The following is a 20,794-nucleotide window of genomic DNA, read 5'->3' as shown; positions in this document are numbered from 1 at the left end:
CTGACTCTTAAAGGGAATAGGAGATGAGACTCTGATTGGTTTAATACAAGCTATATGCTCAAAACACCCATAACTCATTAAGAGACTAAGCACAACCCTGTTAGACCATGCACTGGGGTGCAGAGCGTATTTTTCTGTTGTTAAAATAGCGAAAGTGGATTCAGACACGCACTTATTGCGTTTGCGCCATTGCGCTTTAGATCGCCTACATCATTTAACTACATCCCTAAACAGGAAGCGGCTTTGTTCGTCAACTTTTGGGGTCCCTCAATATTTTTGTTGGGGTCTGCAATATTTCCAACATTTCTGTATTTACATGAGTTGTGAGATTTTTGGGTTGTCAAATTAATGAAGATGTTTTCTTAGTTAGTGTTTTATTGCTTGCAGCAGATTTGAGCTCTCTCGACCACCTTAATAAGTACTAAAAGAGTTTGTATCTAATGAGTAAATGCTAGTATCTATAAAATAATTAGCTACTTGTAAAAGCAATTAGTACGTTTTATAGATGAAACATTACAGTGACTTGCCATATGAGCGTGCTCATGTCATTGTTTTTTTCTGTCTCTATAGCCATCATCAGTCAAGATGAGTTCATTGAAGGTGCGCTGAATGACGAATGGATCAGAGATATGCTGGAGTGTGATCCCAACACTGTGAAGATGGAGAGATCCCTTAAAGGCCATGAAGTGCTGTAAAGCTCTGTGTCTGTTGACTTTCTGCATGAATGAGGTCATGGCTGATGGCGCAGGATTGATTGTTGATGGCACTGTTACGCCTTCAAGATGAGAAGTTTATACATTATAGGCCTAGTATATTTCAGTTGAGTTATAAACGTGGAGTGTATAAACTGAGACAATCATATGACATTCTGCTTCTGATATTGTTATATGTGAATTCATGGTTATTTGATTTCCAGTAGTTAAAATTAAATGTTTAAAAAACCTGCAGGTCATAAATATTGTTTAAGACCATTAATCTATATGCGTTATTTCTTAAATTATATCCTCTTCTCCTTATTAAAGAATAAAGAAATAATACTATCATGGTTTTGAACTGATAATACTGAAATGTTTTTATTAATATTAATCATTTTAGTTCAAATAATAATAACAACAGTAATAGCATGTTGTTGTAGTTGTTATTAACAACAGTACAATTACAAAAAAAGTAGCTACTTCTTGTCTAAAATACGCCTCTACTTTCATAAACAACTCAAACTCACAGCCACTCCAAGAAACTGAAAACATTTTTATCATGAGCTGCTCAAGTTTAAAGTTCACATTGCTGCAAATCAGTTAACATTTCTATAAATGTTTGCTATATTTTTTGCAATATTTTTACACTAATATCAAATGATGTTCTCAGGGATTGTTAGAAACAATAATCTACATTTACTGGTCAACTAGTGAGTAACGTTATTTAATATAAGGCCAATTTTTTTAATTATTATTTGTTTCATATTTTTGGTGAGTTGCCTGTTATAATTGGCCATTGTATATTGGTTTTTAGGGGCAGTACTATGGCTCAGTGGATAGCACTGTCGCCTCACAACAAGAAGGTTGTTGGTTCGAGTCCCAGCTGGGCCAGGTTGTATTCCTGTGTGGAGTTTGCATGTTCTCCCCGAATTCCAGTTTCCCCCACAGTCTAAAGACATCGGTATAAGTGAATTAGGTAAACAAAATTGGCCGTAGTGTATGAGAGTGTGTGAATGTTAGAGTGTATGGGTGTTTCCCAGTACTAGGTTGTGGTTGGAAGGGCATCTGCTGTGTAAAACATATGGAGTTTGCATGTTCTCCCCGTGTTTGCGTGCGTTTCTTCCGGGTGCTCCAATTTCCCCCACAGTCCAAACACATGCGTTATAGGTGAACGGAATAAAGTAAATTGTCTGTAGTGTATGTGTGTGAATGAATGCGTACGGCTGTTTTCCAGTACTGGGTTGTGGCTGGAAGGGCATCCGCAGTGTAAAATATTTGCTGGAAGAGTTGGTGGTTCATTCTGCTGTGGCGAACCCTGATAAAGAAAGGGACTGAGCCGAAGGAATATGAATGAATGAATGTTGGTTTCATTGTATTACTCATGTATTTACTTCAAGTTAACCCTCACATAAAACAGCAAATATTAGTAGATACATATAAATATTAGTAGACTTTTAAAGTGGTCAAAAGTTTGTTTTTGACACATTTCACTATTTTAAGGGTTAGTTTTAAATGTTAGTTTTTGGAAACTGAGATTTATTAATCATCTGAAAGCCCAATAAATATTCTTTCCATCGATTTATGGTTTGTTAGGAAAGGACGATATTTGACTTGTATAAGCTGTTTGAAAGTCTGAAATCTGTGTGTTTAAAGAAATCTAAATACTGAGAAAATCACTTTAAAATTTGTCCAAATTAAGTCCTTATACACATTATTAATGAAAATAATTGTTTTGACATATTTACAGTAGGTACTTTACAAATTGAGGCAACATGGTGGCTCAGTGATTAGCGCCTCACAGCAAGAAGGTCTCTGGTTCGAGTCCCTGCTTGACCAGGTTGCATTTCTGTGTGGAGTTTGCATGTTCTCCCCGTATTCCAGTTTCCCCCACAGTCTAAAGACATCGGTATAAGTGAATTAGGTAAACAAAATTGGCCGTAGTGTATGAGAGTGTATGAATGTAAGAGTGTATGGGTGTTTCCCAGTACTGGGTTGTGGATGGAAGCGCATCTGCTGTGTAAAACATATGCAGGAATAGTTGGCAGTTCATTCCGCTGTGGAGACCCCTGATAAATAAGTCACTAAGCCGAAGGAAAATTAACGAGTGAAATTACAAAATATCATTGAACATATTTGGAAGAATCAATAATATTGACCTGTAGGTTACAATATATTTTGGCGATTTCAACAAATATACCCCTGCAACTTAACACTGGTTTTGTCATCCAGTCACATATAACCTTTAAATTTTGTTGCTAGTGTTACTATGGTAAAGGCTCATTTGTAAATATTAATTAGGTTGCTGTGACGCAAAGTGGGACCCTTTCTGTGGCAAAAATCTTAGTAATGAATATTAATTGAGTTTTTCAACAACCATCCAATGGCGAGCACACTGCTTTTGAATATTAAGAAGCAAGCCTTCGCCGTAGTAGGATATTCCCTGCCCGTGACGTCCCACATTCCCACTTTCATTGTCGACATGGCGCTGGCGAGGTGGGAACACCAACTACGGAAAGAGCAAACCTCGTAAAAAGATTGAAAGTGTACGGATTTATATTTCTATACTTTTGACGGCGGTCCAGATTTGGTAAGTAATCTCAGTGTAAATAACTTTTCAGAGTAACTGATAAATATTTTGCTCTTTGTGATTTTACTTCGCTTTCAAACTTGCTCGAGTGGCGAAACTTTCTCGTAATTAGATAATAATCGTTTTGTTTTGGCTAAACATACTTTACAGAAATATTTTTAAAAAATAAAGTTGTGCGTAACGTTAGTTATGGAGCATATTATAGTATCGTTACTTCACAACTAGAAGACAATATTTTCATAGCCCAAGGGATCGGTTACTAGCAGCATTTGCATGTGTCTGAGATGACTTAATATTCATAAACAGCGATGTTTCGAGTTGTAAAATATTTCAAGTACAAAGTATATCATTAGCTTTTTTTTAAGAAAATGAATTGATGTAATTAAGTGATTTGAAAAGCAGAGCTGAATGTAGTTTAGACACAGCTGTGTTTGTAAAGAAGTGATTCACACATTCCACGTCGCCACAGAAGAACAAGAGCTGCTCTTACATGACTTTCCTTTCCTTCATCCTCACCTGTGATTTGGACTGAGACTAAGATTACAGGACTTGAACATCACTATCAGAAGCAACTGTGCTTTGTCAACCTCCATTAACATAAAAAGCTTGAATGATTTTGTTTTATGGGGAACAAGTAGACCAGGCTAAGTAGTCACACTGGACGTTAGGGATATCTATCTGTAACTGTTTATAAACCATGTCAGTAATTGACAGACAAATTGACTATTGCAATAATATCCTATTTTATAAAAATGAGCCAAATAAAATTATACCATATAATTTTACCATTGAATTATACTTAAAATTAGATATCCTAGTTTTTGAAAGTTTGAACTGCATTCTCCACGATTATTTTTTGTTGTTGTTGACACAAACAGGGTTACTATACCCTTTGTTTATTGAAATCAGTTAAATGTTAACTTAAATAAAGAAAAACGAATAAAAAATGCTACTAATTGAACACATCCCAGCAGGCACAGGATGTCAACATGACCTCAGATTGACATTGTACCCCAACGTCATGCGGACATTGCATTTGTTTGGAAATGAAAATTGGGTTGACGTCAGAACCCAACATCAGGCCTATGTCAATGTCCAACCTAAAATCAGCCAAATATCAACATCTAATGATGTTACAGCTTGATGTTGTGTGGATGTTACCATTATGGCATCTATCAGTTGTTGGATTTTGGTTGCCATACCTGACAAATGTCAGTATTTGACATCAATATGATGTTTAAGATGTTGTCACAACGTTGGATTTTGGTCACTTTCCAACACAACCTAAAACCAACCAAATATCAACATCATTTGACGTCGTTATTGGACGTCAAAATAACATTGTCCTTAGACACTGCCTAGACATTGAATTTTGGTCACCTGATGTCACAACCTAAATCTAACCTAATATTAACGTCTTCTGATTTGTGCCTGCTGCGATATTTCTCCTTTTAACATTTCACCATTTTATTATTTAAAAAGTTACAAAAATAATAACAAAATTGTATATAAACATCAAAACCAGCCAAATTATGTAGACTTTTCAAAAGAAAGTAAAATGAAAAGATATATAAATAGATAAAAACTAAAATCTACAGTTGTATCTTATTTATAGTACAATAACACAGTGCAATGTTTTATAATGTTAAAGCAATTTAAGGTCTCTATTTATAAACCGACTTGAAATTTCTTAGCATTGTAGTTTTAAGCTTTGTCCCTGTAACTGCTCTCATAATAAGACTTGCAGTGTCAGTCACACATCAGTGAAATAGTGTAAATGGTGTAATGTTTACAGTAACTGCATGTATTGAAAGACTTCAAAGAGTGCCATCTGCATTGCAATGGATGCTGTTTTGTCTGCACATCTTTATTTGTTGTTCAGTAAGACTCAGTCATCATCCTAAAAGGCTAAAACAACATCCAAGTGCTCGTGAGCTGCGAGTCCTTCATTCACTTGCAAACCACATCTGTGCATTTACCTAAGCTGTGTGGAATTTTTGTTATTTTTACTGTTAGCTATAGATAGCATATATGGAACGCCCCTGAATTCAGACAGGCTCCCGTTCTCTGCTCCGTGCGGTTATGTGAACTATGATGCATCATATTTTGTGACGACGCCTTGGCCTGGTATAGTGACAGGATATATCAGTCTCAGAAGGGGGTGTCCTGTAGATGTATTCACTGTCTGCGTCATCGTGATGCCCCAGTATAGCCACAACTATGTAAGAGTGAATTTCAGTGAAGAAAAAAAAGTAATGTTCCACTCTGTCTATTTCTGACATATCCAAGAAAAGAAAGCTGTTGTAAGCAGGAACTGTCCTCCTCCTTCTACTTGCAGACTGGACTGAAGACGTGTGCACATCTGGGTTCCTCTAGTACTTGTATGGGACCCAAACATATTTTAAAACTCTGAGTTTGGCTCAAATGCCACAATCATGTCTGACTGCCTTTATCGTCCAACTGAAACCAGACTTTAGATTCATGTAAAAAACAACAACATACCAGCACAACCTATCTGAGAAAAACAGAGCTAAACTGGAGAGAGAGAAAAAGTGCCCCCTATAGTTTGGGCACATATGATGGAAATTATTATTTATTTAGTTAACTTTACATGCAATTAGATATACAGTAGGAATAAATGACAAAACATTAACTTACAAAACGTACTACATACTAGGGCTGCAAGGTATTGGGAAAATCTGACATTGCGATATTTTATTTTGCTGCAATTTATATTGCGATATGAATACAATTTCAGCAGATGACTTGAATAGATCTATTAAAAATCTTTAACTTAGATTGATTGCAGTAATCTTGTAGAGGACTGAATCAAAGAAAGTGCAAGAATAAATAAATAAATAAGTTAGAGCAAAGATAAAAGTGAAATAAGTAGTAGGGTTGGGCCGATAGACAATGCCATCGTCCATCGCCGATGGCCAATAAACAACACGATGCTGAGCCGGCATCGCCGATCCTCCGCCCCACTCCCATCGCAAACCCGCTCGCGAAAAATACACAGTTATGCCCTGTTTACACTAATACGTCTTGATTTTAAAATGGCGTTTCTACACTGTGTTTTACCTAGCATTTCTGAACAGCCCTCCGTCTGCTGAAAGACGTCATGCGCTCGTCAGAGCTCCAGTGAGCAGTGCACGTCGGACAGTTTATCAAGGATGTACCTCAGATATTCAGACATCCCAAGTGCCCTCCCCCACCCGCTTTACACATGACAACAATGCCATCGTCCATCGTGATGCTTCACATTAGACATCATACGATGCCAAATTGGTCGACCTCTCCCAACCCTAATAAGTAGTACAGTAGTACAGTAATACGATATATTTTGCCCCAATAATGATAGATCATGTTATTAGCAATCTATCACAAGAAAACCATCCACAATATATACTGATATTTGTAAACGAAGAAGGAAAAGTGCATCAAAAATTCTGCGCTCAGAATTCCGCAGATTTCCACAGATAAAAAACAAAAAAAAAATTTCCCCTTTGAAAAATAATTTTTTGATAGATTTATAATATTTTGGAGCAGTAAACAAGTCAGGCTAAATAATTCAAATAAATCATTGACTGCTCCTGTCTTCATTAGTTTCAAAAACACTGATTTCTTTACAAATTAATAATGGCATTTTTGGAAAAAACATTTCTGCTGAAGATACTGTTGTCCTAAAAAACAAAACAAAAAATGCAAATAAAAATCTTACACATACCTAAGTAATGGTGTTACAGAAAATTTTGGAGGTTTTAAAACCTTGACTTTTCCAAACCATAGTATACCTTGAAAACTGTTATCGTCCCAAGCCTAGTTTGTAGCTATATTTTTCAGCCAACATCCTATATTTGGTGTACACACATTTTTTTTGCTTAAAGAATACATCTAATTTTCCAACGTTAATTAAATGTTATTTAAACACTTTAAGGCTTCATTCTTGATTTATATATTTACAATTAGGATTTACTAGAAAGCTTGTCATGCATATTTATTTATCAGATGAACATGTGCATATGAGTCCATTAACAGTGTCTTTCCCATGACTCTCTCCAGCATGCCTCTATGCTTGTTTTAGCTTCACTTGAGGCGAGTTTGCTGGCTTACACGGCTCGCCTGCCATAAATGCTTTTATTTCTGTTGAGATGAATGACCCGAAGGCTGCTATTTTTCTCCAGCATGTGCCAGCAGAGGTTTTTCTGTCAGTCAGTCAGAGCGCTTCAGAGAGGAGTAGTAGCTAATACAGCTCAAACAGAGTGAGGAGTGGATAAAGTTCATGCACACGATGCCCTTAGGTGCCCGACTGATGCATTTGCGAGGCCATTAGGTTTTTTTTTTTTCTTTATTATTCACACTCTCATGCTCATATTCACAACCTTTTAGTTTATGCTATCCTAAAGTTCTCCCCAAAATAAAAATCTCAACCCATAAGGCCTTTTTCCATTTTCATCTTCTGATTGATTGTGTTCTTCCTTTATAAATCTGCTCACCAAAACTTCTAAATATCTATAAAGAGATAAAAAATAAGTACACGTGACTCAAGTAGCTTAATCAATGTTATATGAAGATTATGACAAACAGATTTATTGTAGGTTTTTTTTTATTCACATTGATCAGCAAGCGTAAACAAAAGCTCAACCTGCTTCATGAGCAAGAACAAACCTCATTGGTTTTTACAGATGCTCAAACTTGCCGTGTGACTAGGATTTAATGGCTCAGTTCATGTGTTTTTACTATTTTAATGTCTTTTTTTTTTTTTTTCAAAATTGTGATGTGTTTTTGTTGAACAGACTTTGTGGAGATCTGGAGAAACAGAAAATCTCAAGACAAATAAACAGATTTCTTGTGTTTTTAAAGAGTTAGTTCACCCCAAAATGAACATTTTGTTATTAATTATTCATGGTTATGTTGTTCCAACACTCTGAAAACTTCGTTTATCTTTGTTACAAAAATCAAGATATTTTAGGTGAAATCTGAGAGCTCCCTCAACCTCCATAGACAGTAATAGTCCAGACTCAATCAACATCCAGAAAGGCACCAAAAAACATCTTCAAAACCATTTGACTTCAGTGGTTCAGTTGAATATTATAAAGCTACTAGAATACTTCTGTGCACACATAAAACAAAAATAATGATTTAACAGTTTCTTTTTCTCAGTGTCAGTATAGGGTGCATGTTTATGAGCACTGTGCACTAATTTACAGTATTCAACATTGGAAGTGAATCAATTTTTTCACGCTTGACTTCTTCTGTTTGAAATGAAGATGCATTTTGAGGTATACATCAAGTCGTTATTTTTGCTTTATGTGCACACAAAAGCATTCTTGAACTTCATAATAAGGCTGCACGATATTGGGGAAAAAAGTACATTGTGATATTTACATTTTCTGTGATTTATATTGGGATTTTTTTCACAAGATAACTTAATGAATAATTTGATATTGATTGGGAGGATTTTTAGGGGAGTGATTAAAATATAATAAACAAATTACAAGAAGATATAAGTAAGTCAGAGAAAAAAATACAAATGAAGGAGTCTAACAGCATAGAAATAAAACAATAAATCTGCATATTCTTCATTGTGTAAATAATTAAACACTATTATTCTTTGGTAAAGCTACAAATGTGATAATTCCTTGTGCCCAAATGCTATAAACTATTCTGCGATATGACTTTGCGTATTCACAAATTGCAATATGGATACTTCATAATATTCAGACAGAAAAAATAAAGGTATGGTCTGTTTTGAGGATTATTTTGGTACCTTTCTTTGGGTGCGTTAGGACCATTGCTGTATATAGAGGTTAAAGGAGTTCTCAGAGTTCTCAGTTCTTCATCTAAAATACCAATTCCAAAGGTGATCGAAGGTCTGGAATGACATAAAGGTAATTTATTTAATAGCATAATTTTCTCACACTTCAACCCATTTTCAAGGAACAGTAAAAATACTAATAGTTTATGTTAAAAGACTGTTTCCTTTCCGTCCTGTGAGACTAGAAAAAATGTTTCCACACAGTCAGGCTTCACGTCACATTCCTAGTTCCTTCACTTAATGTCATTATTGGCATGATTTCTTTATGATTTGTTCCAAGCATTGTTAAAGCACATTATTCAAGATTTTCCTTTGGTCTGTGGTTTGAAGAATTACCAGTGTAGTCACTTGGCTGGTTGACAGCATGCTGTTATTGCACATGCATAACCATCTTGATGTTGATAGATCTGAACCCAGAGTCTTTATATGATTGAGAGAGGAAATATGAGCTTCATAAAGAATGCGTTATCGCTTTTCGCAGGCTGAAATCCACCATGTTCCCGCCATGAGAGGAAATTCCAGCCATGCAAAAATCTGCAATGCAAAGCACCTGTGCTTAGATTGACTTAACGCTCAAAATAATGTTGGCTCAAATTAAAACATTTTCCACACAGAGAGGAGTGTTCTGTATTTGCACTCTCAAGGGTGTTATTAAGGTAGATAGAATTGTTTAGAAACATGCAGGAAAAAATTCACCAAGTGTGAACGTGACCAGTTGGATGTTTGGGTATACAGCTTTCCCAGACATAACATGAGTCTCCACACAAGGTTTTGGCTTGGAACTCTCCATAATAGTTTGGGGTTTAGATCCAAGGTTTGTTATTGTAATGGCTAAGCTGTTCAGTTTGTGAAGCTCATTAGTTTACACTGACCTTGAAGTCATGGTGTTTTTGAATACTCCTCAGAGAAAAGTGTTTCACTTTCTGACAGAATAACAACGTTCAAACAATAAATGTTTATGATTGATTGATGATTAATAAAGGCGAGACTCTTAAATCAGCTTGTGCATACAGATATTAATAACTGTCTAGTGTAGAAGCCTATAACCATAGTGACATGATTTGATTTTTGTTTTGAAGTGCTCGCCATTTCAGCATACTTGCTTTGGATTTCTTTAAAGAAATTAATATTTTTGGTTTGGAAGGTCACATCAGATGCATCAATTCAGTAATGTAACTAAATATTTCAAATAAATGCGGCTCTTTTTTTGTTCTTTTATTCGCTTCTTTTCATTCAAAATATTCAAAACATTGCTTTGCAGATTATTTTTGTTTTCATTCTCCAAAAATGCACAAATGCTTTTCAAGGTAAAAAGACTAAAGTCATCTATAGTATCGCAGGAATAACTTTTTAAAGTATATAAAAATACTAAATTTGATCAATTGATTTATTAGATTGCAAAATAGTTAATATTAACTATTACCAAGTAATAACATTGAGAATGTTAATAATGCAATATAGGTCTGGAGGTAGAATATATTCAATTATTTTAAAGTAGTAGTTTAATATTGCTCGTTTGTTTTATACAGCGGGGAAAAAAAAAGTATTAAAAACACGCCATGTTTTTTCCTGGGAATAATATTTCTAAAGGTGCTGTTGACATGGAATTGAACCAGATTTTGGTAAAAACCCAAACAATACAAACATAAAAATAAAACAAAACAGTACTGAACAAAGCAGAAAGTACTGAACTACTGTAATATATTTAACATAAATAAAAGGCATTTATTAATGATGGCCACTTAAAGATGACCCTCATGTGGAGAAGGAAGTCAAATGAAATGCTCAGGTGTGATTTTTATTTATTATTATTATTATAATTTTTTAAATTAATTTATTAATTTTGTTTTCTGAAATGTCCACCCTGGTTTCACCTTCATCTTGCTAATGTAGATGTAAGCAGCTATATTAATTTACACTGATGAAGGGCAGAGCGTTGCTAAATAACTTCTGACAGATTTCAGCTGCTGTCTGGGCTTTCACTGCCTTTCTGCACATCCCTTTCTTTGTGTGTTCAATACTTTTTCCCTGTGTCATTTCATTTTTTGCACATAACTTCATTTGTAAACTAATTAGATTCGTTTCATTCTTTGCATATGGATTTCTTTAGTTATTACCAACATCCGGTGAAAGTTTCAATTCAACGGCACCTTTAGAAATATGTTTTCTGAGAAAAATGGTGACGTGTTCAATACTTATTTTCCCAGCTGTATTTTTTTCAGATGGTTGGAAAACATAGTCTTTTATTCATTCACAAGCCTCTTTGGGTCAAAAACAGTCCTATGAGAACTCACTTTCCCTATTTTTCAGTCTATGTTTTAGATTGAATTTAACCATTGACTTATTATGTTAGTAAGTGCATCATGACAGCATGATCATCAACAGTGGTGGATGGGATATCAGAACATGTCAGGGTGTCTCTTCACCTCCTTGTTTTCAGGATTAAAACTGAAAGAATGCCTCTGCTGTGTTCTCGGGCCACGAGCCAGCAAGGCCCTAACAACGTGTCCCGCAAGTCCCCAACAAGTACCCAGTGTGCCCAGCAGCAACACAAGCACTGTGCCAATAATTGAAATAAATGGCTCAGTTATTCTTTAAAATCTGTGGCTAATGGTTGGAGCTTGACTGTGTTACCCGGGAAACAGCAGCAAGCTGAGAACCAGCCAACCTTTCACCCAAAGGAACCACCACAGGGAGACCCCATCCAGATGAAAACACTGCTCCATACAAGATTTAGAAGTATAGTTTTGATATCACATTTGCTGATTATACCTGGTGTTAAGGTAAAATTTTTAAAGCTGCACGAGCTTCATTGTCACTATTACAATGAAATTCATACTTTGTTCGCTTGTCTTGAGAATGAATTTTCAATACATATTTCAATACAATATTTTGATGGATAAATATGGCTAAAAATAAAGTGTTTTGTGGTTGTCTACTCAAAACCATTTCCGGAGGTCAAAAATGCATGACGTGTTCAGATTTCTTTCTCATTTTAAAAACAAATTGCTTTCGGCCTACTGAACAAATCATTATATTTTGTTAGAAAGCACACACAGATAACATCACAATTGTAGTTACACACTTAATTGACCGAACATAAACCTACTTCTTGAAACATCAGTTTCTGTGCTCATATCATCTTTTTTTAGCATTGAACTGTTTAATTCTAACGAAGTATGAAATGGTTAAATGTCAATATTAATGATCATTAAATATAGTAGGCATGGGACGATAACCGTTTTCAATGTATAACGCGTTTTGGAAACGCCAGGGTTTTAATACCACCAAAATATTCTGTAAAACCGTTCCTAATGTATGTGTAAGATTTTTTTATTTACATTTTGTTTTAGTCTTTTAGGACAACAATATCTCCAGCAGAAAATATATCAAAAGATGCTGTTTAAAATTGTAAATAAATCTATGTTTTTGAAGACAGCAGATGTCAATGATTCATTTGAATTATTTAGGTTGACATGTTTACTGCTCCAAAATATTATAAATGTTTCTCAAAATAAATATATTGTGTGTTAATTGGGCAAAAGGTTTTGTTTTTTTACCCAGACATTTTTAAAGAATATATTTTAGAGCAGTAATCACAATAACCGTGATTTAAGATTATCATACCGTCAGAATCTTATAATCCCATGCCTAAAATATAGCTATAGCAACTAAGCCTGTCCGATACTGTGAAAAAACATTGAGTGTTAGGATATGGCCCCTTTTTATCTGTGTTTGTCAGTACACTGTAAAAACAATTATGAACAAACTCATGACAACAAATGTTTTATGCTACTTCAACTTGAGACAGTAAGTTAATCAGGTTTATTGTCATATTTTTATGAGTAAGTTCAGATGACTAGAAAAGTTGATTGGAGTCAACTAAAAAAATGTAGGCAACAGGATTTTTATTTACTTAATTTTTTTGAAGTGTAGCAGAAAGGGCTGTCATAGTTGAGTAAAATTAGACCACAGTGAATGGGAAAGTACAACAAATTTTTTTTTTTTACAATCACATTTGCTGAAATAATAAAAGAAAAACTCGAGAGCAAGACTTTCAGAAAAAGGACAAAAATTGTGTGAGACTCATAACGGCAGCTAGAAGAGAGAATAATGTCAAATTTACTGTCCTGCCTGTAGACACTGCATTAGAAACACCTCACACACGCGGTAATTAGTTTTTTCTAATTTGATGCAAAGATGATACAATACATACATAAATACATATACATACAATTTTATAAATATTAAAAACTCTAATAATATTTGTTTACTGTTTTTCCTTTGTGCAGGATTAACAGAGCTGAACAAGATGATGTCTGATGCCAGTGACATGTTGGCAGCCGCCTTGGAGCAAATGGATGGTATCATAGCAGGTAAAATTATTACCTATGCTATGACTCATGCAGGCTTTTCAGCGCTTGCAATAAAACATTGTCCTGAATCATCCTTTCTATATACAACGCAACTGTCACTCCATGTTTAAATCTGATAAAACAATTCACTACAGTGGTGATTCTGTTTATTCTATTGAGATTATAAATGGTCAGCAGTGGTACAAAAACAAATGTCCTGATTTCTCAAACCTTTACAGAGAGTAAAATTGGACAGATTTTAGCACGCGAACAAAGTGATCTGTCATGTGAAGTAATGCATCACTGCTTTATTATAAGGCTGACATTTGAAAGTTGGAGTCCGCCTGTCCTGATCACATGATTTCTTGAGCATTAAAGCATTTACTCTGGCCTGATTCTGATTTCAGGACATGATGGTTATTCGCCCACAGCATGCTTTGGTATAAGGTCATGCTATCCTTAACAGTACATGATAATTGTAATGATTGCTCAATTTAAAATGTTCACTCTTTTAAAAGATTTGCATAATACATTTAATATCTTATTTGTATTTAAATTTACCAAATATTTTTACTTTATTATCAAGATGTATGACGAAAGGAGATTTTTTATAAAAGGATTAATTTTCTGACCAGTGTTTCTCTTTATATGTGTGATCTGATAACATTCGCACACACTTTATGTTTGAGAGAGGTCACTTAGCAGTTTTCATAATGTAGAAAATGTTAATTAATATGGTTATTAATAGTCTATAATAAATCAAAAACTAGATCATAAAGTTTCTCTGATTTGCATTTATAGGTGGAAAATGCAAACTAATTCTGATGAAATGCGCATGTAAAATTCTTAAATGGCAACAGTGTGATAATTCTTTTGACCACAGTAATCAAGATTACCAGTTTAACCTTCATGCAGCACTTTTTCATTCAAAAGCTCATGCATTCAGTGTGCTAAATCTAGCTAAAACACAATTTTGGGATGTCACATGGAAAGAAATATAAAAACCAAAACTTTTTTTCCACTGCACACCTGGTATGATACGATTCGGCTCAATTCATCTAAGTTTAGCTTGGCTCGATTTGCATTTCCACAGCAGTTTAGTACCATTTATACAGTGGGGTGGGATTTTGACTATAGTTGTGCCACTTCTAACTGCTGTGACTTTCTAAAAAAACATTTTCATTTCAGGTTGTTTTGGAGAGGAACGTCTGGACCTTTTCTATTGATCATGATTCTCCCGTTTTAGGGTTTTGGCTGCTGCTGACTATTTAAGTATAGCAAGTTTGCTGTCTCCATTTGTAAATTCAGCGATGTTAGTAGTAATGATTCTCTCGGACCAATCGGTGGTCAGCAATGTGAATACATCACATTTTAGTAACAGTACGGCTTGCTTGGAACATCACCAAGGTTGTACTATAAAAAGTAGCAGATTAGGTATAGAATGCATGTATGTGTATGCACTCATTTGAATCATCAAATTTTTTATTCAGTAAGGTAACTTATCTGAAAGTAAGGATTTTTGTTGCTCAATTTATTCACAAATATTTATTGTAGAATGCCAAATTTGCATAAGTTTGAAATGTAACTTATAAGATTTGTAATGTGGCTGTAGTTACATTTACTTCACATTTAGTCATTTAGCAAGCACTTTAAAGGGTTGGTCCAGAGTGTATTTTTAAGGTGTGGTTGTGGTTTATAAGATGCAAGCAATGTGTGCTCATGCTTCATTTGTAAAAAAAAAATCACATTATTTTTTCATATCTTTAACTATATACAGCTACACAGCTAACATGAAAACGACGTCATATTTTCTAGTTCCTCCGAAAGGCCCGTCCTCAAGAGGCTCTTATTGGGTCAGCTAACATAATGTGCTGTGACTCGTGGATCGGGCTCTGTAAATACTGTCAGTCAGAGTAGCTGTTAGCCATATGAGCCTGAATCAGACAGAAATATAAGTTTGTAGCTAAATTTTTAACAGTGCTAAACAGCATTTCTCATTGTTTACGTCCTTGCTACAGCATACCATTAACACAGTGCATGAAATAGATACATTTTAACAAATAAAAATACTTGCAGGTTGTGGCTCACAATCCACAGCTTCTGCTATTATGGTTGAAGCTGCTCCTTTGAGGAGTTTTAAACCGAATCCAGCACTGAACTGGGAGAGATTCTGGAGAGCTGCTCTTTGTCAAATGCTAGCTATATATATTTTATAATTCTCAAGAACATAATTAAAATTAAATTGTGATCACTTCTCTTTGTGCCGTGTCCTTTGAAAGCCTAAATAGAGAAACAGAATGAGCTCTGTGGAAAAGCAGCGTTTGGGGCATTTTAGCTTTCTCTTCTATAACATTACAGCACCTCTGGCCACACCTCTTCACTGCGCAGGGTGTATACGTGTGGCGAATGCGCATAACCTAAAGTGTTGAGATCCCACCAACCCAATGTATTTTTTTGTAGTCCCCAAACTTTGTTTGCTGTAGGCTTTGCTAGGCTAACTCTGTAAAAGCCACTGTCTTCCTTTGCATTGAACTTTGAGCATCTTACAATTAGAGATGTTGTTTATGTTCACACTACTACGTTACACATCAACAAAAGTTTGAAATATGATATTGTAGTGAACCACTTCTTTAATCCAAATAGACTTATACAGAAGGCATCAAGCAAATCATAAAGAGAAGTGCTGCTAAAACAATGAATCTGACATTAAAAATAAAAGCTAGGATAGGGAAGAGGTGAGAAACAAATTAGACTTTAGTTATTCAGAAATAAAAAAAAAACTAAACCTAGAACTTATAAAACACAATAAAATACCTTTTTAATACCTTTCATCCATTTTTGGCACTCAGGCTCCAAGGCTCTGGACTACTCCAACGGCATCTTTGACTGTCAGTCCCCTACATCGCCCTTCATAGGAAGCCTGCGAGCGCTAAACTTACTGGAAGACCTGAGGGGCATTCTGGAGCTCATGGAGACTGAAGAGAGAGAGAGCTTGCGTTGCCAGATCCCAGACTCCACCGCAGACAGTTTGGTGGAGTGGCTGCATGGTCACCTGGTGCGTAAACCACATTCCACAACCCTGGAATTCACCGCGTCTACTCTAGACATGAACATCAGCTAACATACTACATGTTGTCATGTTGAGAGGAAGCACATGGTTATTTTTATACCTCTTATATTTATAGTAGTCAAAAAGCATGTAGCGTATTTTTAGTCAGAGTCAAAAGTGCTCGAAGCATTAGAGGTATTTTCTGTATATGTAGTTATTGTTAGGTCTGAGGGGATCATTTTATTATTAGCATTTTTTTTTAAATCTGTTTGCATGTATAGTATAATCGGTGTTATTATTGTATGATCAATAGTTGTCTTTTTATTTCAGTCGAATTAGGTAGTTAATAGTTTTTTGATTTTGTCATTTTGTTGTGTTTTTGACTTTTTTGCTGTTGAATATCTGTATAGTTAATAAAAAATTTGTAATATAATTAGAACTATAATATTTATTTTGTAGTTTTATTTTTATTTTATTTCATGCAAAAATGTATGTTTTATAGTTTTTGTTTTTAGTTTTAGTTCGCTATAATAGCCCAATGTTAAGCACCATACACTGAAAAAATGACTGCAATGTTGAATACAAAACCAAAGAGTGTTGAATTTATACAAACAAATTAAATTTAGTAAAGTTCAGCTTAATTTGTTTGTTTAAATTCAGCCAAAATAAATTGCTTACAACCACTTAACCTAAACAAATTAATGAAACAAATCATCTTTGAATTATTAGGTCTTTCCATATTAAGACTGCTGCATATTAAGAAGTTTTCCCATTCTCTTATGATATGTTACAGCAGATCCAAGAAACATTATTCTTGTGTGACTTGAGACAGACTGAACAACTGCCAAGTGAAAGTTAACAAATAATACCATATTTGGACAATTTATATGGAGTTTATGTTCATTCACCAATGCTAACGTTTAGCCGGCACAATAAATGGTGCATGAAAACCTTGAATTACAAGCGACCCTGTTTTTCTTAGAGTTATAGACTTGAAAAATAACTTATCGTTTTTTTTCTGTTAGATTTTTTTTCTTTTGAAATGTCTTATGTTGGATTTCAGAAGATTATCTTCTAATATATTTATGTTTTGGTAATTTGCACAGTCAAATGGACACATTTCCATCACCGGTGATGTTTACCAGGACAGACTTAATCGTCTTGAAAGTGATAAAGAATCCCTTGTGCTTCAGGTAATTTTTAATATACATGCACATACAAGACAATCAAACATTTGGGGTCTATATATTTTTATCCTATTCATTTTTTTTTTTATTTTTTATTTTCTAAGCCAGTTTAAAACTTACTTTATTTACGCGATGGCAGTGCGAAATTCTTAGCAGACCTTTAACAATGGTCTCACATGATCCATCAGAAATTGTGATTTATTATTTTTTCTGGAGAACTGATCAAGAATAAATAATAAACGTTTTACTAATACTATAAATAAAAAATTGACTTAATGTTTTGAATAAAATGACAACATTGCTAACTAAAAATGTTCTCTTAAAATCTTACTGACCCCGAATGTATGAACAGTACTGCAGATAAGCAAATAAATAAGGCGTAAGTTAAATGCTCATTGCTTATTAAAGGTGAGTGTTTTGACGGATCAAGTGGATGCACAGGGAAAAAGATAAGGGACCTAGACCTGTGCCTAGATGAACACCGTGAAAAACTAAACGCCACTGAAGAAATGTTACAGCAGGTGAGTCCAGAAATATTTAGTGAAGATAAAATTATGTTCATTCTGCACAATGGAGCTGATTTTCTGCCCTTCACTACACTATACGACAAGTACATGCAAATAGCCCATAAAATTCATCTCTATAAATACACTCACTGGCCACTTTATTGGGTACACCTCAGTAGTACAGCGTTGGACCCCCTTTTGCCTTCAGTACTTTCTTAATCCTTTGCTTAACAAGTTACTGGAAATATTCCTCAGAGATTGTGGTCCATATTGACATGAATCACGCAGTTGTTGCAGATTTGTTGGCTGCACTTCCATTATGCGAATTTCCCATTCCACCACATCCCAAAGGTGCTCTATTGGTTTGAGCTCTGGTGACTGTGGAGGCCATTTGAGTACAGTGAACTCATTGTCTTGTTCAGGAAACCAGTCTGAGATGATTCGCACTTGAACATGGTGCATTATCCCGCTGGGAGTAGCCATCAGAAGATGGGTACATTTTGGTCATAAAGGGATGGACATGGTCAGCAACAATACTCAGGTAGGCTATGGCATTGAAACAATGCTCAGTTTGTTCTAATAGGCCCAAAGTGTGTCAAGAAAATATTCCCCACACTATTACACCACCACCACTACCACCAGCCTTAACCGTAGATGCAAGGCAGGATAGAACCATACTTTCATGTTGTTGATGCCATATTCTGACCCTACCATCTGAATGCCGCAGCAGAAATCGAGATTCATCAGGCCAGGCAACGTTTTTCCAATCATCTATTGTCTAATTGTGGTGAGCCTGTGCGAACTGTAGCCCCAGTTTCCTGTTCTTAGCTGACAGCAGTGGCACCCCATGTGGTCTTCTGCTGCCTCAAGGTTGGACGTGTTGTGCATTCAGAGATGCTCTTCTGCTTACCTCAGTTGTAACGAGTGGTTATTTGAGTTACTGTTGCCTTTTTATCCGCTCGAACCAGTCTGTCCATTCTTCTCTGGCATCAACAAGTCCTTTGCGCCAGGAGCCTGTCTGGCACCAACAATTATGCCATGTTCAAAGTCACTTAAATCACCTCTCTTCCCCATTCTGATGCTCGGTTTGAACTGACTATGTCAGCATGTGTAAAGGCATTGTGTTGCTGCCATGTGATTGGCTGATTAGAAATTTGCATTAACGTGCAATTGGACAGGTGTACCTAATAAAGTGGCCGATGAGTATATTTCCTTTGTTCATACTTCAACATGTACTTTTTTTAACTTTTGTTCCAAGGAGCTCCTGTGCAGGTCAGCGCTGGAGGCTCAAAAGCTGGAGCTAATGGCAGAAGTGTCCAATTTGAAACTGAAGTTAGCAGCCATGGATAAAGAGAGACTGGATTTTGACGAGAGATTCGGAGATGAGGTAAGAAACATGCACAAGGGAAACAATTATGTAATCACATCTTTGTTTGAAAATGTCAATGGCTGTAATGCTAGTCATTAATTAATTTGTGATTCCGCCGTTGGTGCACAGAGCTCTTTTGTTTAGCATATTGCAGTTTGCCTGAAAAATGGCTTGAACGTTTGTTTACAGTCGTGATTCTGCAGTATAGCCAACCTTTTGTTTCTGTACAAGCCTGAAGCAGAAAGACTTTCATTCAACAATCCGCTCGGACATCTACCAATCACGTCATGCTGTGGTATAGCGATCTGTTTCAGTGCACTGGAATGCTGGGGTTTGAACTGCAGTCTGCTTTGTTTGCTGTCTGGACAAATGCAAAAAAACAGCCTTTACCAGATACCATTTCCTCTCCAAAAATTGGTTTTGGGTGGCCTCTTTTCTTTCTAGAAAGTAGTTATTACCACTAAAGACTAGGTGCCGCTGTGGTTGTATGGGAGTATAAAGGGTCTTCACTTAGAGGGTGTTGGGATCCATTGGAATGGATTTTTGGGCTGGGTGATATGGCCAGAATATGATATCTCTATTTTCTGGCTACATTGCAACATACAGTATACATCTAAGTATTTTTTGGGGGGGGATAAAAAAAAATCTGTATTTGTTTTAGTTTGATCTTTTTACCTCCTGCCAAATGTTTGAAACCATGTTCAAATCAAAAGCTATAAAAGCAAATATAGTTAATTACTACAGAAAAGCCCAGCATACATGGTAAAAATCACTCAACACTGAAACATTACAGTCTAAAACAAAAACAGTAAGTTCACTGAGGTATTTTAATTAACCCATTACAATTGTTACTTTACTGTGTCCCTTCAGCTCACAAGCCTGAATGTATTTGATCCAAAACAGAGAAATCTGTGCCACTTTGAAAAATTAGTACTATTTAAAATAACTCCCTTCTATTTAAATAGATTTTAAAATCTAATTTATTCCTGTGATTTTTATTTTATTTTGTTATTATTTTTTATTAATAAATGATTATTAATATTTCATTATTTTTTATTTAAAGTAATAATTTCTTAACTAAAATGTTATAGTCACTCCAAGCTTTTGAATGGTTACAAAGGCGTTTTAGCTGATCTTTAAATCATTCCATTCTTTAAAATTTCTCAACTGTTAAAACATATTGATGATGATAATAATAATGATAATAATAATAAACGTTTCTTAAACT

General features: G+C 35.2%; 3 protein-coding genes across 3 annotated transcripts in view; all 3 read left to right on the top strand.

Annotated features, from left to right (window-relative positions):
* si:ch211-245j22.3 (uncharacterized protein LOC563798 homolog) overlaps positions 1–695 on the top strand; it is a 7,224-nt gene extending 6,529 nt beyond the window's left edge. Inside the window, exon 5 of the mRNA XM_056477853.1 lies at positions 571–695. Within this exon, the coding sequence (XP_056333828.1) occupies positions 571–695 (125 nt within the window). The remainder of the gene's footprint in view (positions 1–570) is intronic.
* Positions 696–3,171: 2,476 nt separating this feature from the next.
* On the top strand, positions 3,172–18,199 carry LOC130245415 (liprin-beta-1-like). The gene is made up of 5 exons (XM_056478091.1): positions 3,172–3,282; positions 13,393–13,476; positions 16,305–16,510; positions 17,611–17,697; positions 18,100–18,199. The coding sequence occupies exons 2-5, from the start codon at positions 13,413–13,415 to the stop codon at positions 18,142–18,144; spliced, it is 402 nt and encodes a 133-aa protein (XP_056334066.1). The 5' UTR covers positions 3,172–3,282; positions 13,393–13,412; the 3' UTR covers positions 18,145–18,199.
* The window catches only part of ppfibp1b (PPFIA binding protein 1b), a 71,548-nt gene continuing 68,895 nt past the window's right edge, over positions 18,142–20,794 (top strand). The window contains exons 1-2 of the mRNA XM_056478088.1: positions 18,142–18,212; positions 19,456–19,584. Coding sequence (XP_056334063.1) covers positions 18,201–18,212; positions 19,456–19,584 — 141 coding nt within the window. The 5' untranslated portion in view covers positions 18,142–18,200. The remainder of the gene's footprint in view (positions 18,213–19,455; positions 19,585–20,794) is intronic.

Source organism: Danio aesculapii, chromosome 18, assembly GCF_903798145.1.
Source record: "Danio aesculapii chromosome 18, fDanAes4.1, whole genome shotgun sequence".
Lineage (NCBI taxonomy): Eukaryota > Metazoa > Chordata > Actinopteri > Cypriniformes > Danionidae > Danio > Danio aesculapii.
The sequence above is the reverse complement of the archived record's forward strand: the minus strand, read 5'-3'. Positions and strand labels throughout refer to the sequence as shown.

Coding starts and splice junctions, on each gene's coding strand:
- LOC130245415 (XM_056478091.1), top strand. CDS start 13,413: ATGATGTCTGATGCCAGTGACATGTTGGCAGCCGCCTTGGAGCAAATG. Junction 13,477..16,304: donor AATGGATGGTATCATAGCAG/GTAAAATTATTA, acceptor TTTGGCACTCAG/GCTCCAAGGCTCTGGACTAC. Junction 16,511..17,610: donor AGTGGCTGCATGGTCACCTG/GTGCGTAAACCA, acceptor TAATTTGCACAG/TCAAATGGACACATTTCCAT.